The sequence below is a fragment of the Oncorhynchus masou genome, chromosome 3, assembly GCF_036934945.1.
Source record: "Oncorhynchus masou masou isolate Uvic2021 chromosome 3, UVic_Omas_1.1, whole genome shotgun sequence".
In the NCBI taxonomy this organism is placed as follows: Eukaryota; Metazoa; Chordata; class Actinopteri; order Salmoniformes; family Salmonidae; genus Oncorhynchus; species Oncorhynchus masou.
The window spans coordinates 26,800,663-26,827,031 of record NC_088214.1 but is presented as its reverse complement, the minus strand read 5'-3'; the positions used below and the strand labels follow the sequence as shown (position 1 = coordinate 26,827,031).

The window sequence follows — 26,369 nt, the reverse complement described above, 5'->3', positions numbered from 1 at the left end:
TCAATCAGCTTCATGAGGAATGCTTTTCCAACAGTCTTGAGGGAGTTCCTACATATGCTGAGTACTTGTTGGCCACTTTTCCTCCACTCTGCTGTCCAACTCATCCCAAACCATCTCAATTGGGTTGAGGTCTGGTGATTGTGGAGACCAGGTCATCTGATGCAGCACTCCATCACTCTCCTTGGTCAAATAGCCCTTACACAGCCTGGAGGTGAGTTTTGGTTGATTGTCCTATTGAAAAACAAATGATAGTCCAACTAAGCACAAACCAGATGGGATGGCATATCGCTGCAGAATGCTGTGGTAGCCGTGCTGGTTAAGTGTGCCTTGAACTCTAAATAGATCACCAACAATGTCACCAGCCAAGCACCATCACACCTCCTCCATGCTTCACAGTGGGAACCACACATGCGGAGATCATCCGTTCTCCAACTCTGCATCTAACAAAGACACGCGGTTGGAAACAAAAATCTCAAATTTGGACTCATCAGACCAAAGGACAGATTTCCACCTGTCTAATGTCCGTTGCTCGTGTTTCTAGGCCCAAGCAAGTCTCTTCATCGAGGTTTATGACTAATTTATGACTTAAAGTCATTTCTCTTTGCTTATTTGAGCTTCTTGCCATAACCTGGACTTGGTCTTTTACCAAATAGGGCTTTTTTCTGTATACCAACTCTACCATGTCACAACACAACTGATTGGCTCAAACACATTAAGAAGGAAAGAAATTCCACAAATTCACTTTTAACAAGGCACACACCTGTTAATTTAAAATTGTTATTTTATTTTTTTATTTCACCTTTATTTAACCAGGTAGGCTAGTTGAAAACAAGTTCTCATTTCTAACTGCTACCTGGCCAAGATAAAGCATAGCATGCTTTAAATGCATTCCAGGTGACTACCTCATGAAGGTAGTTGAGAGAATGTCAAGAGTGTGCAAGGCTGTCATCAAGGCAAAGGGTGGCTACTTTGAAGAATCTAAAATCTCAAATATAATTTGATTTGTTTAACACTTTTTGGTACTACATGATTCCATATGTGTTATTTTGTAGAAGAAAATAAAGAAAAACCCTGGAATGAGTAAGTGTGTCCAAACTTTTGACTGGTACTGTGTATTCGTATTTGTGGATTAATTTACTTCAACCTGACACTTTTCATAAATGTTTTTGATTTTGATTCTTTATTTTATTTTCATAATCAAAAACCTTCATGAAAAGCATCAAGTAGAAGTAAATTAATCCACGAATTTGAATATAATTTTACATGTATCTTAATTGACCACTTTTTCAGGAATTTTATGATATAAGCTTGAAGCCCATTCAAAAACTGTTTAGGACTTGCAACAGGAAGTTGGCGTGACTTTCATAGGGTTAGTTAAACACTTGACAGACACAAATTGGCACACTTTTACCTAACAATGGAGGTTGGTACAGTATGATACTACCTAATGCTACTGTATGTTGTGTGGTCGGGTAAAAAAGGGATTGTCAAGCTTTGTGTGCTGTATAGTAGTACAAGTATCTATAACACTGCTGTTAAAACATCCATCTTTTGGTATAGATCTTCAAATTACAGGGGAAGCCTTGCAAGTAATTTAGTCTCTACTTCTGCATTTCAGCATTCTAAGCGTAACATGAATACTCCTCCACCTCCTTCTTTTTCAGTGTAGGCAGGGAGGCATTAATTGGGGTATTGTTGAGGCAACAAGAGAGGAGGCCCATGTCTGCTGATGACAGGGTGTCTGTCTTCACCACACCCTAATCTGCACAGACACTCCTCTACGGCAGTGGTTCCATGTATTTGATATATTTCAGAGCTCGCAAACCTTATTCAACTTGTTAACTAACCATCAACCCCTTGACTAGGTAAATCAGGTGAGCTAGTTCAGGGCTACAACAAAATTGTGAAATGTTTGGGGGTCCCCCAAGGAGAGGTTTGAGAAACACTGCGCTACAGTAGACTGAGAAATATAGTGCCGTGAAGGCTAGCAATTATACAGTGGAGTGTAGTTCGCTGTTAGATGTCAGCAACCTAGCCTAGTGGTTAGAGCATTGGGCCAGTAACTGAAAGGTTGCTTGAACGAATCCTTGAGCTGACAAGGTAAAAATCTGTCGTTCTGCACCTGAACAACACAGTTAATCCACTGTTCCTAGGCCGTCATTGTAAATAAGAATTTGTTCTTAACTGACTTGCCTAGTTAAATAAATAAAGAAATGTAAAAATAAAACCTGTGTTTTACAAAATGGTGTGTGTTTACAAAATGGAATAGGGGTCCACACAAGCAGTGTAAATTTGGACGTTTTTCTTTTTTTCAGAAATATTACATCTCGATGCTGTCTGAAGGTGTACCACAAAGACCCTGCACATGCCTTCAATCGCAGCAACGCAAGGCCTAACAATGCTGAGGGCAGGGTGAGTGAAGCCCAAATGATAACACAGCCAAGCACACAAACTCCCCTAAGTCCCCTAAATCCATCTGTCTAGTGCACTACCTTTGACATCAAGGAAGCTTCCGGTCCTAAATCCCTAACCAGGGGCCTTTAGCTCATCATTCTGAGACACACACAGGGATAAAAGCAACCTTGTGTATTCTTGATTGTAATAGAAGTAGGATCAGAGGCAGGGTTATTCTTCTCTGTGTTTGGGTATACCCTGCTAAACAGTTATCAAAATCAAATATTTTTAGTCACATGCGCCGAATACAACACGTGTAGACCTTACAAGCCCCTAACCAACGATGCAGTTTAAAAAATGTGAATAAGAAATAAAATAAACAAGTAATTAAAGCAGCAGTAAAATAACAATAGTGAGAATATATACAGGGGGTACCGGAACTTTAATGCTCCGGGTGTCGTGGGTGTGGAGTCAAACGCAGGAGACAGAGAGTGCAATGCTGTGCTCTTTAATTGCACCAACGCACTACAGGGTGCTCACAATAATAACGGCCCCAAAACACAGGGAATGAAAAATGACTACTGAAAAATGCACGACCAGGAACTAACACGTTCCTCTACTACAGAGCCGAAGGTTACAATGAATAATCCCGCACAACAAACAGGCGGGCCGGCTGTCTAAAGAAGCCCAACTAATCATCACAAACAGGTGCTACCAATAAACATACAAGGAGGGGGAGGAAAGACAATCAGTGGCAGCTAATAGGCCGGTGACGACGACCGCCGAGCGCCACCCGACCGGGAAGGGAAGCCACCCTCGGTCGGACTCGTGACAGGAACAGAGTCAATGTGCAGGGTTAGTCGATGTAATTGAGGTAATATGTACATGTAGGTAGCGTTATTAAAGTGACTATGCATAGATAATAACAGAGAGTAGCAGCGGCATTAAGGGGGGGGCAATGCAAATTGTCTGGGTAGCCATTTGATTAGATATTCATCAGTCTTATGGCTTGGGGGTAGAAGCGGTTTCGAAGCCTCTTGGACCTAGACTTAGACATTCTCACATAGGTGTTCCTTTTGTCCAGGTGGGAAAGGGCAGTGTGGAGTTCAATAGAGATTGCATCATCTGTGGATCTATTAGGGCGGTATGCAAATTGGAGTGGGTCTAGGGTTTCTGGGATAATGGTGTTGATGTGAGCCATGACCAGCATTTCAAAGCACTTCATGGCTACAGACGTGAGTGCTACGGGTCAGTCGTCATTTTGGCTGGTGCTCTCATGCATGTTTCAGTGTTATTTGCCTTGAAACGAGCATAGAGGTAGTTTAGCTTGTGTCACTGAGCAGCTCTCGGCTGTGCTTCCCTTTGTAGTCTGTAATGGTATGCAAGCCCTGCCATATCCAACGAGGGTCGGGGCCGGTGTAGTACGATTCGATCTTAGTCCTGTATTGACGCTTTGCCTGTTTGATGGTTCCTCTAGCTTTAGTTCCAACCCAATTTTCGAGCAACCCAAGAGAAAACACCGGCGTTACAGAGGCAAGAGAGGGTGGATCGGTCACCTCTTCCCTCCATTCTACTAGCTAATGTACAGTCACTTGATAATAAGATGGATGACCTCCAATCGCGGATTTGCTACCAACGGGACTCTCAATATTCTTTGCTTTTCAGAAACATGGCTCTCGGACAGGATAACCGCCATGGCTATCCAACTCGATGGCTTCTCTATTCACCGACAGGACAGTGGAGTCAGGGAAATCAAGGGGGGGAGGGGTTTGCCTCATGACTCTGTACTCTTGCTTCCTGTTTACAAGCAGAAGCTGAAACAGGAAGTACCCATGATTCTCTCTGTTGAGAAATGGTCACCAGAATCAGAGTTTATGCTATAGGACTGCTTTGCTAGCGTTGATTGGAATATGTTTCGAGACTCCACCTATAACATTGATGAGCTATCCACCTCTGTCACCTGTTACATTGGCAAATGCATCGGCAACGTTGTACCCACGGTGAGGGTTCGCTGCTTCCCCAATCAAAAGCCCTGGATTAACACCAAGGTTAACACCAAGGTTGGCACTAAGCTAAAGAGCAGGGCTTCCGCACACAGCGCTATCGTAGACAAACCTGATGCTATGGCCAAAGATAGGAATAAGTACAAGAAGGCCTGCTATGACCTCCGCAGAGTCGTCAAATGAGCTAAAGGACAATATAGGAATAAGTTGGAATCGTATTACACAGGCTCTGACGCCTGTCGCAAGTGGCAGGGGCTACAGTCCGTTATGGATTACAAGGGAAGACCCAACCGTTATCTGCCCAACGATGCCTCTCTATTAGACGAACTCAATGTATTTTATGCACGCTTTGACAACAACAACCTTGAGCCTCATGCCACAATGACCACCGCCCTGTAGCACTCACTTCTGTAATCATGAAGTGCTTTGTGAGGCTGGTTATGGCACACATTAACTCTACCATCCCAGCCACCCTAGACCCACTCCAATTTGCATACCGCCCCAACAGTTCCATAGACAACGCAATCTCATTTGCTCTCCACACTGCCCTCACCCACCTAGATAAAAGGAATACGTATGTGAGAATGCTGTTCATTGACTTCAGCTCAGCGTTCAACACCATTGTCCCCTCCAAGCTCATCACCAAGCTTTGGACTCTGGGTCTGAACACCTCCCTTTGCAACTGGATCCTGGACTTCCTGATGGGCCGACCCCAGGGGGTTAGGGTAGGCAACATCACTTCCACCACGCTGACCCTTAACACAGGGGCCCCACAGAGGTGTGTCCTTAGTCCCCTCCTGTACTAACTGTTCACCCATGACTGTATGGATACGCATGACTCCAACACCATTATCAAGTTCGCTGATGACACAACGGGGTTAGGCCTGATCACCGGCGATGATGTGTCAGCCTACAGGGAGGAGGTCAGTGACCTGGCAGTGTGGTGCCGGAGCAACAACCTCTCCCTCAACATCAGCAAGACCAAGGAGCTGATAGTGGACTACAGGAAACAGGGAAAAGCCCGCCCCCGTCCACATCAACGGGGCAGCAGTGGATCAGATAGACCACTTCAAGTTCCTCAGTTTCCAAATCACTGAAGTTTTAAAATGTTCCAAACACACATGTACAGTTGTGAAGAAGGCGCAACAGTGCCTCTTTCCCCTCAGGAGGTTGAAAAAGTTTGGCATGGGCCCTCAAATCCTGAAAAGGTTCTACAGCTGTACCACTGAGAGCATATTGACTGGCTGCGTCACTGCTTGGTATGGAAAACGCACCGCTGTCGATCACATGGCGCTACAGAGGGTGGTGTGGATAGCCCAGTAGATCACTGGTGCCGAGCTCTCTGCCATCGAGAATCTCTGTATCAGGCGGTGTGAAAAGAAGGCCTGAAAAATCGTCAGACACTAACCACCCAAGCCATAGACTATTTTCTCTGCTGCCACATGTCAAGAGGTACGTGTGCATCAAGTCTGACACCAATAGGCTCTTGAACAACTTCTAATCCCCAAGCAATACAACTGATAAATAGCAAACAAAACGGCTACACAGACTGAGTTTACCTTGTATCTTTATAAACCTTTTATTTCAATATTTGCACTGTCGCTATGCACACTCACAGGGCGCTGCACACACACACACTGTCACTCCAACACACACACACACTCACTCACAGGGCGCTGCACACACACACACACTGTCACTCATCATTTGGTCACTGACACATAATATTCATGTACATTCATACTGACTCTTCACACCTGCACACCCACTCACATGCAAGCTGCATCTACTCTGTTTATCTTGTATCCTGTTGCCTAGTCCCCTTACCCCTATATATATCTACCTCCCTCAATCCAGTATCTCTGCACATGTAAATATGGTATTGGATCTGACTTTTTAAATATTTAATGTATATATTACTTTATTGTGTATTTCATAAATCCTATTCTTATTTATGCTATGTTTTCTAGTAATACATTGTTATTGATTTTTGCATTGTTGCGTTTTGAGTTTGCAAGAAAGGCATTTCACTGTATGTGCATGTGACATTAAATCTTGGAAGAATATCGTACACAATTATTGCCTGATGATCTTCTGAACTTTCCAATACCTTTCTTATGCATTCCAACCATACTTCCTTCAGATTGAAATACAGTCAAAAGTACTGTCAGACTGATTTGTAATAGACTTTCATAGGTAATCAACGGCCAACTAGCTAACTTGGTGGGGTCGCAAATATCAAAATAGGGTCGCGGGCCAAAAAAGTCTGTTTTCAGGAGCTCTTCTGTCAGTCAGTATAGTATGACTCTGATAGTATGAACAACTCATCTCGTAACTGTCTTTTTTCCAATAATCACATTAGCCATGTATTCCCAATAGGCAAAAACGGTGGTTTCCACGTTATTTCAACAACAACCAAATTCAATGTGTTGACTTTGATTCAATGTGGAAAACTGATCGGATTTGCAAAAAGCCATCAACATAATGTAAATAAATGTAAATAAAAACTAGACGTTGAAATTACGTCTGTTCCCAATGGGATAGGATCACTTTATTGGACTGAATTGAAAGCATGCTACATGCCACTAATGTACTACTGACAGTATGTTGATGCTTTCATGGCAAGCTCCCATTCTGGATTAGAAATGACAAGTATTTACTGTAGAATTTTCTGAATGTCTTTTACAGTTACAATCTGTCTCCGAAATAGTTACACTAGGATATTATTGACCATCACGGAGTTATTTCATGTCATATATAAATAAAACCAGAGGAAAGTAATACTGTAGCTACTGTAGCCTTCAGAAAATATTCATACCCCTTGACTTATTCCACATTTTGTGTTACAGCCTGGATTCAAAATTGATTAAATATATATTTTTAACCTCCATCTACACAATATTCCATAATGACAAATTGAAAACATGTTTTTAGAAATGTTTGCAAATGAATAGAAAATGGAATACAGAAATATTAAATTTAGAATCAGCTTTGGCAGCAATTACAGCTGTGAGTCTTTCTGGGTAAGTCTCTAGGAGCTTTGTACAGCTGGATTGTCAATATTTGCACATTATTCTTAAATTATTAAATCTCGGTCAAGTTTGTTCATCATTGCAAGACAGACATTTAAAATCTTGCCATAGATTTTCAAGCAGACTTAAGTCAAAATTGTAACTAGGCCACTCAAAACTGTCAGTGTCATCTTGGTAAGCAACTCCAGTGTATATTTGGCCTTGTGTTTTAGGTTATTGTCCTGTTGAAAGGTGAATTTGTCTCCCAGTGTCTGTTGGAAAGCAGACTGAACCAGGTTCTCCTCTAGGATTTTGCCTGTGCTTAGCTCTATTCCGTTTCTTTTTATCAACAAAAATATCCATAGTCCTTGCCGATCACAAGCATACCCTTAACATGATGTAGCCACCACCATGCTGGTACATATGAAGAGTGGTACTCTGTGTTGGATTTGCCCTGTGTTTGAAAAATGCACTGCTCGACTGAGGGACCTTGCATATTACTGTATTTGTGGGGTGCATAGATGTAGTCATTCAAAAATCATGTTCAACACCATTATTAAACACAGTCCATGCAACTTATTACGTGACTTGTTAAGCACATTTATACTCCTGAACTTATTTAGGCTTGTCTATGACAAATGGGTTTAATACTTATTGACTCAAAACATTTCAGCTTTAAAAAAAAAATCATTCCACTTTGACATTATAGTCATTGTGTGTCACTGGCCTACACACAATCACAATTTAATCCATTTTAAATGTAATCTGTAGCACAACAAAATGTTGGAAAACGTCAAGTGGTGTGAATACTTCCTGAAGGCTCTACCCTACCAAGCAAAGAGCATTAACTGCTCATAGAGTGAAAATGTGATAAATTACTTCTAAGTTTTTTTTTATTGTTCAGCCAAATGAATTGTAGGCAGATCGTTGGAGATGTGGTTGTTTTATTATGTTATTTTTTATTTATATTGACCCTGACCTCTGACATGACCTGTGACACTGGAATAAGCTTCCCAGACAACATTTTTTTTTTAGCACAAACTTGTTTTCATATATTTATTTGTATGTGGTTGTCAGTGTCATATAGTTTGATACTTGTATCAGCAAAGGACAATAAATAATGCCAAGGTAAACCGTAGACACTGCAGCCCAAAGATCAGTGAAACCAAGGTAAAAGGCAGTAACTGATGTGAGTGATGGCAGTTACTGCCTTTTTCCTTGGTTTCAATGGAACGTTCTGCAGTTACTGCAAACATGACCCCCCCTCCATAACACAACACAATGGAGGCAGGATATTTTGTCCACATGATAAAGCATGTATTTAATGTATAAAATAATAACACTTTTTTGACCAAATGTGCATCGACTGCTTTTTTGCTTAGTAGGGCAGAGCTGTGTCTCAACAAACTGTTGAAAGTTATTTTATATTGTATCTTGTCGTTTTGGATAGTGGACGTCTGCACAAGTGGAGTCTCCTCAGAGGGGGAAGGGGAGGACCATCCTCCTCAGTGAATTTTTATTTATTTTGTGAAACATAAAGTTATCCTTTTTAGATTAAACTATACTAAATATATTGACATGTCACCAAATAATTGATTAAAACATACTGCTTTGCAATTAAGTACTCTAGGGTAGCCCCATGGTGTAGCCGGAGGACAGCTAGCTTCCATTCTCCTCTGGGTACATTGGTTTTCACCTACTTCCATAGACTTACACAGTAATTATGACGGGTTGGAGGACGTCCTCCAGTCAGAGCTTTTGCAGCATGAACTGTGACATGTTGCCCACCAATCAAAGGTTTAGAGAATGCTTCTAGTAGTAAAAGCGTAAGCTACAGCTACCTAGCGCTGCATAAAATGTGGTGAGTATTTGAAACAGAGAGCAAGAAAGGCAATAGTTGAACAGTTTTTACTAAATTAATTTCTTCAAAAATTGAAGGAGAAGCAAACAAGAGAGAGAGAGCTATATTTAGTCATTTTTATTCACTTTTACTTACCTAGCTAGCAAATGCAGCTCGCTAGTTTAGCCTACTCAAACACCCAGCTCAAACAGAGGGATGCTATGTTATCTAGCTGGCTATGACTATCCAACACTGGAACTCTTCCAAGTCTAAGCAAGCTTTTGGTCTTACTAATTTATTGACACCGGGGCCCGCTGGTGTAGCTGCTAAATTGCTTATTGACTTACTGTACTGCATGATTGTAGCAGGTTTGCTAACACATTAGTTCTATTTGCTATGTTGACTATGACATAACTTTAGCTAATATGTTGACAACGATGTAGGCTGTGTGTTGTGGTTATGATATGGTATGGCTTGGAAAGGTTTTATCACCTGACCACAGACAGCTGTTGTGTTGTGCATTGAAGTCCACAAGCGAAGGGAAAAGGTGAGAGGAGGAGAGCGAGTAGATGCCTGAAGGAATACAACGTGGCTGCTAAGAACGTGAACTGTGTTTACTTGTAATCAGGTGTGTATTCATCCCACCGATTCTGTTGAAAAACGTTTCTCACATGGAACCAAACAGGGATAAACATACCTGAATTTGTCTAATAGAAACTAATTTACAACTGTTGGACCAATGATTTCACCCCTAGATCCACTAGATGTAGGCAAGGATGTGCAAGGCGGTATTGAATTTGACTATCATGTTGTAGCCTAAATCTATCGCTGTTACATTGAACTGGGTGAATAGAATATGAATGACAGTCATCCAATATGCTGTAATATAAATAAGTCCACTCTCATAAAAAGTAAAAAATGTCCTCCCTCTTAAACAGCTCCGACCGCCTCTGGTCTGCACCATATTGACATCATAGTGCAGGGGTAGGCAAACCTGGTCCTGGAGTGCTGCAGGCACTTCATGTGTTTTATTTAACCGACCTGGAAGGACAGGTGTGTTGAATTTAGGCAATCACTGAACTGATCAATTAGCTCAGTTGGTCAGGTGGGCTTCTGAGTGGCCCAGGGATTGGGAGTAGGGTTTCAAAATTCCAGGAACTTTCAATAAATTCCCTGGTTTTCCCTCCTGATTCCGGGAATCCTCCAATCAGGATTTCCAGAAAACAAGGCACTTCGTTGAAAGTTCCAAGAATTTTGCAACCCTAATTGGGAGGCATGTAACCCTGCTGGGAAAGAGCTCAAATTCCTTTGGTGGGTGTTGTTCTCAGCACGTTGTGTTGTGCTGTTAGGAGAAGTAGTGCCTAGTGATCAGAGGCCTTGTTGCTCAGAAAGTAGAGTGTTCTGTTAGATTGACGTACTGTGTACAACCTTGTGTTGCAACACCGAAGGAAGTGCCCGACCATCCTGGACATTCTTTATTCTCAGATCCACTTGATTTAACTCACACCTTAGACACCTTGATTTAACTCACACCTCACAAGATCAGACTATATATATATATATATATATATATATATATATATTGTTTTACATACACCTGATGGGTGCAGTGAAATGTATTGTTTTACAGGGTCAGCCATAGTAGTAAGTCGCCCCTGGATTAAGTGTCTTGCTCGGATATTTGAACCAGCAACCTTTTAGTTACTGGCCCAAAACTGTAACCCCTAGGGAACCTGCTGCCCATAAATGCATATGATGTCTGTGGTAGTGCAGATCTTCCTCTTCACAGAAAGAAAACAATGTGCTCTCTAGAACCTGAAAGGGTTATTCGGTTGTCCCCATAAGAAACCCCTTTGAAGAACCCCTTTAGGCTCCTTGTAAAACACTTTTGGTTTTAGGTAGAACCTTTTTGAGTCCCATGTAGAACCTTTTCCACAGAGGGTTTTACGTGGAACCCAAAAGGATTCTACCTCTTTTTTCCTGTGTGGACAGCCGCGTAACTCTTTTGGAATCTTTTTGTGTAGGCACAGAGACATTTAGGCTTGTGGATGAAAGATGATAACACTTTTACCCTGGTCTGGAATGCATGTCGGCATGAAAATGTGTCTTTTGTTTAAGTTTATTACTGTACCCACTGGTGGTCAGCCCAGCATATTTTTCCATAGATGGAATAGCCCCATGTGTTTTAGGGTATTTCTGACCAGATAAGATTGATAATGCCATACTCTAAAAATATTTCCTGTTTGAGGCACTCCTGTTGTTTTTGCACAGGTTGAGAAAAGGGGAAATGTGGGAAAACAAGATAAGAATATTTTCATTGTAGCAGGCCTATGTTAAATGTCTGTCTGCTTTATTGTGGAAATATTTGGGTATCAATGTTATGCGCAAAAGATCATGAAGGGAATTTTGCTAGAATTATGCACAAACTGAGTTTAAAATACTACAACAGGCCTCCCAGGTGGCGCAGTGGTCTAGGACACTGCATTGCAGCGCTTGCTGTGCCACCTGAGACTCTGGGTTCGCGCCCAAGCTCTGTCGCAGCCGGCCGCGACTGGGAGGTCCATGTGGCGACGCACAATTTATTATTATTTTTTTTTATTTTTTATTTTTTTAAATTATTATTATTTTTTTATATTTTTTTTTTATACAGGGACAGTGCACATTAATCAACGTTTCGGTAAAAGTGCTGGTTTTAGCCAGCCGGCTAATTTTCAACCGCAGTCCCTGGTCAGGTTATTAAAAACAATTACAATATAGACAATAGCAACATAGAACAAGCAAGACATAGCAACATAGGACAAGCAAGACGTAGCATACAGACAGAGCAACATAGAGCAAAAAGCAGCAAGACAAAATTCAAAAAAGCAACAAAGTGTTTCCACACCTCACAAGCTACAGACAACAGACAACATGGAAAGTGGCAACACACAGCTAGGGACCATGTTCACAAATCTTATTGACCTTTAGCCATGTCTTCAAGCATTTTGTAAAAGTGTGATATGTGGTGCAGTTATGTGTGTCTGATGGCAGTGTATTCCAGACATGGGAAGCTCTCACAGAGAATGCAGATTTACTAAAGGTGCTTTTCCTTAGGGGAACTATACAGTCACCTCTCATGGCAGACCTTGTGGATCTGCTGCCATATGTCTGGGTTTTCTGTTTAACAAAAATATTGAGTGGAGGGGGAGCCAGGCCATTAAGGATCTTGAATACAAGACATGCGTCGGTGTATTGCACAAGATTTTCCCAACTCAAGAGCTCATGCTTTCTAAGGATGTGACAATGATGATGGCTATTGGGCTTCCTATCAAGCACTTTGAGAGCCTGTTTGTAGACAGACTGAATAGATTTTAATGTTGTACAGCAAGCTTGGGCCCAACTAGTCAAGCAGTATGTTAAGTGGGGGAGTATCATAGAGTTGAAGTACAGTTTTGCTACCTCTGTTGTCAAACAATTTCGTATAAATCGGAAATTAACTAGGTTGAATTTAGTTATTTGAATTACCTTTTTCACATGCTTTTTAAAAGAGAGGTTGGAATCAAGTATGATGCCAAGGTACTTAAAATCGGATACCACCTGGAGCTTCTCCCCTGACACATAGACATCTGGCTCAGTAGCATCTGTTGCCCTCTTTGTGAAGAACATGCAAACAGTTTTTTTCACATTGAGATGCAAACACTAGTCACTGAGCCACTTTGTAACCTGGACCATTACAGTAGTGAGTTCTTGTGCAGCTTGTTGTTTGCTCTTTGCATGCACATATATCACTGTATCATCTGCATACATTTGAACTTCAGACCCAGTACAGACAGAAGGCAGATCATTAATGTACAGGCTGAACAGGAGGGGCCCCAGTATTGACCCTTGGGGCACGCCCACATCATAGCTACGATAGGGCGACAGCTCATTGCTCACTCTGACACACTGAGTTCTGCCTTCAAGGTATGATTTCATCCATCTCAAGGCATCAGGGGAAAAGTTGAACTTTGACAATTTTGTGATGAGAATCTCATGGTTAACAGTATCAAAAGCCTTCCTTAGGTCCAGAAACACAGCCCCAACAGCACCCCTTTGTCCATCTTGGACTTCACATTTTCCAGAAGAAAGCAGTTGGCCGTTTCTGTGGAGTGTTTCGCTCTGAAGCCAAACTGCATGGAGTGTAATGTGAAGGGGCTGTTGTTGAGGTGGGCAATCAGTTGTTCTGCTACACACTTTTCAACAACCTTTGACACCACAGGTAGTATACTAATGGGCCTGTAGTTACTCACGTCAGCAGGGTCGCCTGATTTAAAGATGGCCGTTATTATGGCCGACTTCCATACCCTTGGAAACACACCGAGACCAATAGATGTGTTGGTGACCTTAGTAATGGGGCCAATGAGTGACTCTTTGTAGTTTTTAAGAAAGGTAGAGTCCATCCCAAACACATCTTTGGCTTTAGAGTTCTTTAGTGAGCTAATCACCTTGTTCACCTTTGACTCAGAAACCTCCCTTATGATGAAGACAGGTTGAGTGTCATTCACTAGCACTGAGCCCAAGAAACCGGTGGAGGGGTTCTGTGTCAGTGCCCTGACAGAGTCAATAAAGTAGGAATTGAAGGCTATTGCTATTTCGACTGCATCCTGTGTTAGATTGTTATTCACCATGATTTCTAGTCTTTTTGCAGTGTTACTATCATCTTTCCCTGTTAACTTTTTTAGATTCTCCCATATCAATTTAGAATTTCCCTTTGCTTCACCAATTATGTTAATAAAAAAGTTTGCCTTGGCCTGTCTGATTTCTTTCATCACCTTATTTCTCAACATGGTAAACCTACGTCTGTCATGCTCTAATTTAGATTTTAGGGCTATTTTTAGAGCATAATCTCGTTCTTTCATCAATTTCCAGATTTCTCCATTTAGCCAAGGAAGAGTGCTCTTTTGGCCAGGTTTGGATTTGATTTTCTTTAGGAAGCCATTTATTGTAGTCTGGATTGTGGATAGAAAAACCTGACTTTCAGCTTCCACGTCTGTATAGGACAAGAGATCATTCCAGTTTATTCCCTTAATTGCTTTTTCAAAATAGTTTAATTCACTCTTAGGTATTCTGAGTTGATCCGGCTTTCTAACAGTAGAGAGGTTAAACCTGCTCTTAGACAGCTTTCTGGCTATAAGTGTCAGATTATGATCAGACAGCCCAGTAACCATATTGAATGATTTAGTCACTCTCTCTGGTTTATTACTGAACACCAAATCAATCTGTGTTTTAGAGCAACAAGTCACCCTGGTTGGCCCTTTAACTAGCTGTGTAAGGTCAAAGGTATTAGTGATCCGTTTGAGGGTTTTCCTACAACACTTGTCTTCATAATTAATGTTAAAATCTCCCATTAAGATGACCTCTTTCCCAAAATCACATTCCCTAAGCATGGTATTAAACTGATCAAAATACACACTTTTGGTGGAAGGTGGCCTATACATTCCAATGAGGGTAAAAGACATTTGGGGAGACAGTGTAACTTTCAGGCCGATACATTCTCGTTCATTATCACATGACCACTCAATTTGTTTACATCGGATATGTTCTTTAATGTAAATAATCACACCCCCTCCTCTTCCTTCAATCCTGTCTCTCCTGAAAACATTGTAGCCAGGCACAATCAAAGCAGCATATGGAGAGTGTTTATGGAGCCATGTCTCTGAGAGGCAGAGAAAGTCAAGGTTGGAGTCTGTGAGTAGATGTTGAATTTGTTCACTTTTTGGAATGACACTACGAATGTTCAAGTGCCCCCCTAGTAGTCCCTTGGGCTTAGCTCGTGGGTCCCAGATGACTCGAGAGTGATTGACACACTGAAAAAAGTTTAATTTTCTGTGTTTTCTGACGGCTGGGTTTAGGCCGTTTTGTTTCGTTTTGATTAGGGGCAGTGTCTGGTGTCGACCGGGTTAGGGTAGGTTTGGCCGGTAGGGATGTCCTTGTCTCATCACTCACCAGCGACTCCTGTGGCGGGCCGGGCACAGTGCGTGCTAACCAAGGTCGCCAGGTGCACGGTGTTTCCTCTGACACATTGGTGCGGCTGGCTTCCGGGTTGGATGCGTGCTGTGTTAAGAAGCAGTACGGCTTGGTTGGGTTGTGTTTTTTAGGACGCATGACTTTCGACCTTCGTCTCTCCCAAGCCCGTACGGGAGTTGTAGCGATGAGGCAAGATAGGAACTACTAATAATTGGATACTATGAAATTGGGGAGAAAAATGGGGTAAAAAAATAAATAATAATACTTCAACGTACATGTCAATGACTTGTTGTGTATGAATGAGCTGCTCTTATTGTCATAAAACAATACAACTGGTTTTCACATTATTCCCAGTCGTTGTGAATAATGTCACCTGTTTGACTCTAGGGTTATTCTAGAATATTCCAAATGCAGTTTTATCTGTTATGACAAGCCACTTTATGAAAGGTGAATAGATAATCCCTATGAAAAAGCAGAACGCAAAGTTAGCCAACACCCCTCTTGCATCATGCAACGGTTCTATAACTTTCTGATCACTTTTGAAATCTGCTGAACTGGTAAAGGTAAAGCATGTACCTGCAGCACGAGTACTAGGAAGATTGTGAGTACCATAACAATTATTTTCTTGAGTCTGTAGTCAACTATTTCTGGCTAATGTAATTTAGCTTAGATTTGCTCCAGTTCAGTGATTGGCATGTTTACACATCAACTGACAATGCTTGATTAATGGACTTTTTCACGGGAATCGTGTCAAGAGTCCATTTTACATGACCTTATGATCTGAACAAGTTGTCTTTAGATTGTTGTTGTGAAAAGACTCTGAAATGAATACAGACAAAGATGCAGATCAGGGAGAATTATGTGTCAATGGTAATGTTGGGAATTACTCATACTGCGTATTGAACTAGTCCTGCACGCACATCATACACAACAAACGCTCTGTGTCTTCACTCTGCACAGTGACGCATGACTGTGCAACAACGACATGTCTAAACAGATAGTGCCGTTTACCCGTGGTACAATTCCACCTTTGTGGATGTGGTTTTCCTCTCTTTTTCTCCCACACTCTGTGTATGGCTTTTGTCAAAACAGATGCACATTATGTCTACAATTTGTCATTAAGAAAAGCAACATTTTGATTCATAGATTTATTTTTGGGGGGACAGATATACCATTAACTTAATGACTGAGAGTCACTCTGCATAGCACATCAAGTCTCTTTTCATTGACTGATGATCTTTTCTCTGATATTCCTCCTGTCTACAGATACCAAGGGAGATACTGTATGGAAGTCATAGCCCTGTGCACACTTTACAATCCACCTGCAGTCCTGTCCACTCCATACAGGGGTCCATGTCTCCCCCCACAGTCCGCTCCATGCCCTCCTCCCCCTCCAGGATCCCCTATGGCCACCGATCAGGGGGAGGGATGCCAGGCAGTGCCACCCTCCCCAGGGCCAGCATGTCCAGTGGGCCCCCCAGCAGGTCCGTCACACCCTCCCCCAGTGCCATCCTGGAGAGAAGAGACGTCAAACCTGACGAGGACCTGAGCAGTACAAGTATGGCGCTGGTGCGTGCCGATGGGTTGTATGTCAACGTCACTGACCCCTATGCTGTCCAGGAGGGCCGGCTGAGTATCGCCTCCTCCCAGGGGGATGGCCACAAGGGAGACATGGTCGACATAGGTGGTGGTAGCCTCCACCGAGCCTTGGTCAAGTCCCCAGCCTCCTATACAGAGAACCCGGAGCAGCAGCACTCCCTCTACAGACAGAAGTCCCGGAGGTACGGGGAAAGCCAGGGACTACCGCCACTCGGCACCAAAACTCCGCCCCCTTCCCCTCACAGATTGAACGACAACCACGGCCCTGTGGCCTCAGAGAGGGGCTCTCATATTCGCCGGTCTCTGCGGAAGGAGAGTAATGGTAATACAGTGGAGGTGGTGAACAGGACCAGGGGTAGTGTGTCCTCTGTGTCCTCCTCTCCTGTGTTTGTGGAGCTCCCCACAGGGCACTATGGGGACAGGCTGTTTCAGGGACACCTCAGCCCCAATGACCCCCAGACCAGGTGAGACTCACAGACATAGAATTACTCATTCTATAACTATGTTGATACTCACGTAACAGAGGGCTCATTTTATTTGTTGACAGAGAGCTCATTTATTTGTTTATAGTCCACTCAGTAACGATTGCCTCTGTTTTCCAGGGAGTCCTGGGTAACTAACTACCACCTCACCTTTGGGTTTTTGATAAAGCACGATAGAAATTCAATGCGTTGTTGTTGTTGTTAATATTATGTATTATAGGTAACTGCCAATATCTTGAGTAAATGAGGGATACAAAGTATATTGAAAGCAGGTGCTTCTACACAGGTGTGGTTCCTTAGTTAATTAAGCAATTAACATTCCATCATGCTTAGGGTTATGTATAAAAAATCCTGGGCAGGCCATTATTTTGGTTACCATGGCTATGCCCCCATCCACAGCACACAAGTGGTCACTGAATGGTTTGATAAGCAAGAAAACGATGTAAACCATATGAGAGATTCGGGAGTGGCACCGAAAGAATGGAGTTGCATCCCAACAATAGATTTCCAGACACTTGTAGAATCTGTGCCAAGCTGTTCTGGCTCGTGGTAGCCCAACGCCCTATTAACACACTTTATGTTGGTGTTTCCTTTATTTTGGCAGTTACCTGTACATAGCACAGTATTGTTTTTGGCTGAACATGTATTGTGTTTTGCAGTGAGCGAATGAAGGCCATGGAACAACAGATTGCCAGTCTGGCTGGCCTTGTTCAGCATGCACTTGCTATTGGGCCAGCTGAGATAGATAGGAGGACTGCTTCTCCTTTCCATGTCAACAACAGTGCAGGTGCTCTTATTACACAACTATTAGTGTTACAAAGTCAAATTAGGATTCTTTTTCTGTGGTTTCATGCATGGATAATTCAAGTTATTTTGAATCTGCCCTATTTTAATCTCGTATTACAGTAACTTATAGAGTTGTCTCACTGATCTGATGTGTAGGAGTGTCACCAGTTCCTGCATCCAGAACCCCTGCCCTCCTTGCAGATGGCTTCAATGCTCTAGTCCCTCAGGCCCCTTCCCCTGACTCCACCCTGCAGGTCACACTGACCACGGTCAGGAGGAACGTCACTGACCTCCGACAGCAGCTTCACCAACTCCGACAGCTACAGGTACTTAATAAGACACCAGCACATTACATTAATCCATTATCAGAATTGTTTAAAGATGCACTATGCAGAAATTGCTCCGCCCTTTCCTGGTTGCAAACATTCTAATAGTTAGCCTAATTTCAGTTTGTCACAAAATAGCAAGTATAATGTAGAGAATCATTGTACCATCTAAACCACTGTGAAATATATTTTCCATAATCAAAAATATTGTATTTTCAGCTGTTTGAAGCTAGTGTACAAAACCGAAAGTCAAAGATGCAAAAACGAAACTTAAGAACAGGGAAGCCACTTCTTGGACTTGCTTTCAATGAGAATGACACTTCCATATATAACACACATTTCTATGTGAATTTGGTTGGGTTGCCCAAAAAGTTTCCTATTGCAGCTTTATGTGATACCTCTTGTCATCCAAGCACCATAACTGAAAACACAAATGTAAAAGACAGATGTACAATATTCACAATAGTGGTATCTGAGAGAATCTGCATATATTTAGATCCAATATATACAGTATACCTTTATATGGTGTGTTCATATTATGTACTCTGTTATATTCCTCCATCACGTATAGTGCATCTCATTCATTGAGTGAGTGTTGTAATGCCACTGTGTATGGTCCATTACTAGATGCAGAACCAGGACAGTGTGAAGGGGATGCTGAAGAGAGCAGAGGAGGAGCTAGCTGAGGTGATGTCTGAGACCCGACAGAGACAACAGCAGGAGACCGAGCCTGGCCAGAGACAGAGGACCACGGTGGACGAGGAGAGACGCAAGTACCAGGCCATGGAGGAGAGCGTTCTGGCCCAGCTCAGGTAAAGGGTTGGAACCCCACACACTGACTGACAGGATATGTAATTTATTGAAGGCATTGACTTTGTTGAGCCCATCTTCCTTTTATACAGCTATTGTTAATAACAAGAGTACAGATTATATCCTATGGCAACAAAAAGAGAAATCATATACTTCCTACAATAAACAGTGATCAGACGATAGTAATACGCAATTGCTCCAGATGCCCTATTAGTTTTTTTTATTTGGCTAAACCGCTGAAGCTAACATTGTGAGCGTGATCTTATGTTGCAATGTGAAGTAATTCGTTGCAGCTCAAGTGGGATTAGTTAATCTACTCTGATTATGTAATCAGAACAGATTCCAGTGAATCAGAGCACAGTCTATCTACCAGTACACTAACTCAGCTATGGAATGAGTCATTGGTATTCAGCCAAAAATTGCTAGTAATGTTTCACAATGTTTAAATGAGTGCTAATGAGGTTAAGTATGTGATCTGGGGGGACTGTGGTACTGACGGTGATAGGAGAGATTAGTAATGGAGTCAAAGCCAATGTCTTACTTTACTATGTCAGATCACTGGGCCAAATTCATCTTGGGGATAGGGGGGGTTAGACAGTAATGTATCTGTTAAACACCTGTGTTACTGTATACTGTATGTAGCTGTTATGTAATGTTGAGAGCACAATTTGGGTGGGAAAACAGATATTGGGAAACAGCTATTGCTCACACTTTTTCACGCGTAACATACTTTTGAATACATAGTGTATGTGGACTCACCTTCAAATTAGTGGATTCGGTTATTTCAGCCACACCTGTTGCTGACAGGTATACAGTTGAGCACACAGCCATGCAATCTCCATAGACAAACATTGACAGTAGAATGGCCTTACGGAAGAGCTCAGTGACTTTCAACTTGGCACCTTTGTAGGATGTCACCTTTCCAACAAGTCAGTTCATCAAATTTCTGCCCTGCTCTTAGTGCTGATATTGTGAAGTGGAAATGTCTGGGAGCAACACCGGCTCAGCCGCGAAGTGGTAGGCCACACAAGCTCACAGAACCGTCGAGTGTTGCAATACTCACTACCAAGTTCCAAACTGCCTCTGGAAGTAACTTCAGCACAATAACTGTTCGTCGGGAATTTAATGAAATGGGTTTCCATGGCCGAGCAGCCGCACACAAGCCTAAGGTCACCATGCGCAATGCCAAGCGTTGGCTATAGTGGTGTAAAGCTCGCTGCCATTCAACTCTGGAGCAGTGGAAACGCTTTCTCTGGAGTGATGAATCACACTTCACCATCTGGCAGTCCGATTGACAAGTCTGGGTTTGGTGGATGCCAGGAGAATGCTACATGCCCCAATGCATAGTGCCAACTGTAAAGTTTGGTGGAGGAGGAATAATGGTCTGTGGCTGTTTTTCATGGTTCTTGCTAGGCCCCTTAGTTCCAGTTAAGGGAAATCTTAACACTACAGCATACAATGACTTTCTAGACTATTATGTGCTTCCAATGTTGTGGCAACAGTTTGGGGAAGGCTCTTTCCTGTTTCAGCATGACAATGCCCCCGTGCACAGAGCGAGGTCCATACATAAATCGTTTGTCGAGATCGGTGTGGAAGAACTTGACTGGCCTGCACAGAGCCTTGACCTCAACCCCCTCAAACACGTTTGAGATTAATTGGAACAATGACTGCGAACCATGCCTAATTGCCCAACCTCCCTAATGCTCTTGTGGCTGAATGGAAGCAAGTTGCCAGCAGCAATGTTCCAACATTTGATGGAAAGCCTTCCCAGAAGAGTGGAGGCTGTTTTGGCAGAAAAGGGGGGACCAACATCATATTAATGCCTATTATTTTGGAATGACTTTCAACAAGCAGTTGTCCACATACTTTTGGTAATTTAGTGTAGACATTTTTATTTTTTAAATTTAACCGTTATTTAACTAGGCAAGTGAGTTAAGAACAAATTCTTATTTACAATGACAGCCTAGGAACAGTGGGTTAACGACAGATTTTTACCAGCTCAACCATTTGGTTGTTGGCCCTACCACTAGGCTACCTGCTGCCCGTTTAGCAACAAAAACCGATGTGTGTGTGTGCAACACTTGGGGCAAAACAGACAGGGTTGGCTTAGAATCAAAAGATTGTTATCAACATGTAAACTAGAGGTCGACCGATTAATCGGAATGGCCGATTTAATTGGGGCCGATTTCAAGTTTTCATAACAATCGTGAATCAGTATTTTTGGACACCGATTTGGCTGATTTAAAAAAAACATTTTTTTAAATCTACACCTTTATTTAACTAGGCAAGTCAGTTAAGAACACATTCTTATTTTCAATGACGGCCTAGGAACGGTGGGTTAACTGCCTTGTTCAGGGGCAGAATGACAGATTTGTACCTTGTCAGCTCGGGGATTCGTTTTTTGCAACCTTCTAGTTACTAGTCCAACGCTCTAACCACCTGCCTTACATTGCACTCCACGAGGAGCCTGCATGGCAGGCTGACTACCTGTTACATGAGGGCAGCAAGAAGTCAAGATAAGTTGCTAGCTAGCATTAAACTTATCTTATAAAAAATAATCAGTCTTAACATAATCACTAGTTAACTTCACATGGTTGATGATATTACTAGTTATCTAGCATATCCTGTGTTGCATATAATCGATGCGGTGCCTGTTAATTTCTTATCGAATCACAGCCTACAAACGGGTGATGATTTAGCACTGTCGTTGCTCCAACGTGTACCTAACCATAAACATAAATGCCTTTCTTTAAAATCAATACACAAGTATATACTTTCAAACCTGCATATTTAGTTAATATTGCCTGCTAACATGAATTACTTGTAATTAGGGAAATTGTGTCACTTCTCTTGCGTTCTGTGCAAGCAGTCAGGGTATATGCAGCAGTTTGGGCCACCTGGCTCGTTGCGAACTGTGTGAAGTCCATTTATTCCTAACAAAGACCGTAATTAATTTGCCAGAATTGTACCTAATTATGACATAACATTTAAGGTTGTGCAATGTAACAGCAATATTTAGACTTAGGGATGCCACCCGTTAGATAAAATACGGAACGGTTCCGTATTTCACTGAAAGAATAAACGTTTTGTTTTTCAAAATGATAGTTTCCGGGTTCGACTTATCAATGTGTTATTATGTTATAATTAAGTCTATGATTTGATATTTGATAGAGAAGTCTGACTGAGCGGTGGTAGGCAGCAGTAGGCTTGTAAGCATTCATTCAAACAGCACTTTCGTGCGTTTTGCGAGCAGCTCTTCACTGTGCTTCAAGCATTGCACTGTTTATGACTTCAAGCCTATCAATTCCAGAGATTAGGCTGGTGTAACCTATGTGATATGGCTAGCTAGCTAGCGGGGTGCGCACGGGGTGCGCACCCCGTGTCTATTAGAACATTAGAACATCCAATAGTCTAAGGTATATGGAATACAAATGGTATAGAGAGAAATAGTCCTATAATAACTACAACCTAAAACCTCTTACCTTGGAATATTGAAGTCTCATGTTAAAAGGAACAACCAGCTTTCATATGTTCTCATGTTCTGAGTAAGGAACTTAAACGTTAGCTTTTTTTACATGGCACATATTGCACTTTTACTTTCTTCTCCAATACTTTGTTTTTGCATTATTTAAACCAAATTAAACATGTTTCATTGCTTTTTTTAGGCTAAATTGATTTTTATTGATGTATTATATTAAGTGTTAATTCAGTATTGTTGTAATTGTCATTATTACAAATACATTTTAAAAATCGGCCGATTTTAATAGGTACCGGCTTTTTTTGGTCCTCCAATAATCGGTATCGGCGTTGAAAAATCATAATCGGTCGACCTCTAGTTTGGACATACTGCCAAATTATCTAAAATGACAATAGAAGCGGCTTCTGGTAGAGAAATTAACATTGGGTTCTCTTGCAACAGCTCTGGTGTACATTCCGGCAGTCAGCATGCCAATTGCACGTTCCCTCAAAACGTTAGACATTTGTGGCATTGTGTTCTGTACCAAAACTGCACATATTTGAGTGGCCTTTTATTGTCCCCCAGTATAAGGTGCACCTGTGTAATGATCATGCTTTTTAATCAGCTTCTTGATATGCCACACCTGTCAGGTGGATGGATAATATTGGCAAAGGAGAAATGCTCATTAACAGGGAAAAAAACAAATTTATGCACAGAATTTGAGAGAAATACGCTTTTTGTGCTTCTGGATAATTTCTGGGATCTTTTATTTCAGCTCATGAAACATTGGACCAACACTGTGTTGCGTTTATATTTTTGTTCAGAATATGGTTTCTACTTTTTAACATTGGTATACAGTTGAAGTCGGAAGTTTACATACACTTAGGTTGGAGTCATTAAAACTAGTTTTTCAACCAATCCACAAATTTCTTGTTAACACACAATAGTTTTTGCAAGTCAGTTAGGACATCTACTTTGTGCGTAATAATTTTTCCAACAATTGTTTTGACAGATTATTTCACTTATAATTCACTGTATCACAATTCCAGTGGGTCAGAAGTTTACATACACTAGGTTGACTGTGCCTTTTTAAACCGCTTGGAAAATGTCATGGCTTTAGAAGCTTTTGATAGGCTAATTGACATCATTTGAGTCAATTGGAGGTGTACCTGTGGATGTATTTCAAGGCCAACCTTCAAACTCAGTGCCTCTTTGCTTGACATCATAGAATTTCTTTTTTTAAATCAGCCAAGAACTCAGAAAAGACATTGTAACCTCCACAAGTCTGGTTCATCCTTGGGAGCAATTTCCAAACACCTGAAGGTACCATGTTGATGTGTGCAAACAATAGTATGCAAGTATAAACACTGTGGGACCACGCAGCCGTCATACCGCTCAGGAAGGAGACGCATTCTGTCTTCTAGAGAGGAACGTACTTTGGTGCGAAAAGTGCAAATCAATTCCAGAACAACAGCAAAGGACCTTGTGAAGATGCTGGAGCAAACCGGTACAAAAGTATCTGTATCCACAGTAAAAACGAGTCCTATATCGACATAACCTGAAAGGTCGCTCAGCAAGGAAGAGGCCACTGCTCCAAAAACGCCATAAAAAAGCCAGACTACAGTTTGCAACTGCACATGGGGACAAAGATCATACTTATTGGAGAAATGTCCTCTGGTCTGATTAAACAAAAGTAGAACTGTTTGGCCATAATGACCATCGTTAAGTTTGGAGGAAAAGGGGAGGCTTGCAAGCCGAAGAACACCGTCCCAACCGTGAAGCACGTGGTGGCAGCATCATGTTGTGGGGGTGCTTTGCTGCAGGAGGGACTGGTGCACTTCACAAAATAGATGGCATCATGAGGTAGGGAAGATTATGTGGATATATTAAAGCAACATCCCAAGACATCAGTCAGGAGGTTAAAGCTTGGTCGCAAATGGGTCTTCCAAATGGACAATGACCCCAAGCATACTTCCAAAGTTGTTGCAAAATGGCGGCAGAACATGGGCAGTATTTTCATTTTTGTAAAAAAAACGTTCCCGTTTTCAACAGGATATTTAGTCAAGACAAGATGCTAGAATATGCATATAAATGACAGTTTTGGATAGACAACACTCTAACGTTTCCAAAACTGCAAAGATATTGTCTGTGAGTATAACAGAACTGAAGCCTGAGAAAAATCCAATCCGGAAGTGCCCCATATTTTGAAAGCGCTGCGTTCCAATGAGTGCCTAATGAGCTGTGAATGTGCTATCAACCAGCTTACACTTTCTACATATTCCCCAAGGTGTCTACAGCATTGTGACGTAGTTTTACGCATTTATGTTGAAGAATAGCCGTAGGTGGCTACATTGCGTAAGTGGTCACCTGATGGCTCCCAGGGTGACTCTCCCGTAAAATACAGAGGTAGCCATTACTCCAATCGATCCTACTGAAAAACGAATTGTCCCGACGGATATATTATCGAATAAATATTTGAAAAACACCTTGAGGATTGATTATAAACAACGTTTGCTATGTTTCTGTCGATATTATGGAGCTAATTAGGAATATTTTTTGCCGTTTTCGTGACTACAATTTCCGGGTGATTTCTCAGCCAAACGTGAAGAGCAAACGGCGCTATTTCGCCTACAAAAATAATCTTTTGGGAAAAAATGAACTTTGGCTATCTACCTGGGAGTCTCGTGAGTGAAAATATCTGAAGTTCATCAAAGGTAAACGATTTAATTTGATTGCTTTTCTGATTTGTGACAAGGTTGCCTGCTGCTAGCAAGGCATAATGCTATGCTAGGCTATCGATAAACTTTCACAAATGCTTGTCTAGCTTTGGCTGTAAAGCATATTTGGAAAATCTGAGATAACAGGGTGATTAACAAAAGGCTAAGCTGTGTCTCAATATATTTCATTTGTGATTTTCATGAATAGGAATATTTTCTAGGGATATTTATGTCCGTTGCGTTATGCTAATTAGTGTCAGGCGATGATTACGCTCCCGGACCCGGGATGGGGAGTCACAAGAAGTTAAGGACAACAAAGTCAAAATTATTGGAGTGGCCATAACAAAGCCCTGACCTCAATCCTATAGAAAATGTGTGGGCAGAACTGAAAATGTGTGTGCGAGCAAGTTACACCAGCTCTGTCAGGAGGATTGGGCCAAAATTCACCCAACTTATTGTGGGAAGCTTGTGGAAGGCTACCCGAAACGTTTGTCCCAAGTTAAAAACTGAGTTTAAATGTATTTGTATGTAAACTTCCGACTTCAACTATGTATGACTTCAAATGTATTAACAGATGTTTTAGGTAAGCAATATATAGGCTACTATAAAATGTAATGTATTTGAGTTTTTCTTGGAATAGAAACACCATAATATAAACTTCAGCTTGCACTATGCAGAAATTGCAAAAATTCTAATAGTTCACCCATTTTCAGTATATGTGACAAAATAAGATGATTCTCTATGCTATACTATCTAAATTTGTTCGGGTTACATATTGCCATTTTAATTAAGCTAAAATATCAGAAATAAATCATAAGTAATGAAGGCCAGTATCAGCTCCTTTTCATAAATAAAAGAGAATAAATAATCTCAACCTGTAGCAGTCAAATGATTTGCGCACAAAAGCAAGCTTCAACCAACTTAATTTGCATTGAGCGTGAGAAATGCTCTTTACAAGT

General features: G+C 41.7%; 1 protein-coding gene across 5 annotated transcripts in view; it reads left to right on the top strand.

Annotated features, from left to right (window-relative positions):
* Positions 1-26,369, top strand: part of LOC135513735 (sickle tail protein homolog) — a 90,587-nt gene that overhangs the window by 33,669 nt on the left and 30,549 nt on the right. For 4 of the 5 annotated variants that reach the window (XM_064936630.1, XM_064936637.1, XM_064936646.1 and 1 more), the window contains 6 exons: positions 2,316-2,412; positions 14,874-14,954; positions 16,500-17,296; positions 17,974-18,101; positions 18,257-18,426; positions 19,054-19,238. In XM_064936630.1, the coding sequence (XP_064792702.1) occupies positions 2,316-2,412; positions 14,874-14,954; positions 16,500-17,296; positions 17,974-18,101; positions 18,257-18,426; positions 19,054-19,238 (1,458 nt within the window). Of the gene's footprint in view, positions 1-2,315; positions 2,413-14,873; positions 14,955-15,744; positions 15,835-16,499; positions 17,297-17,973; positions 18,102-18,256; positions 18,427-19,053; positions 19,239-26,369 lie in introns of those variants that run through there. The other variant, XM_064936663.1, reaches the window with a different exon arrangement.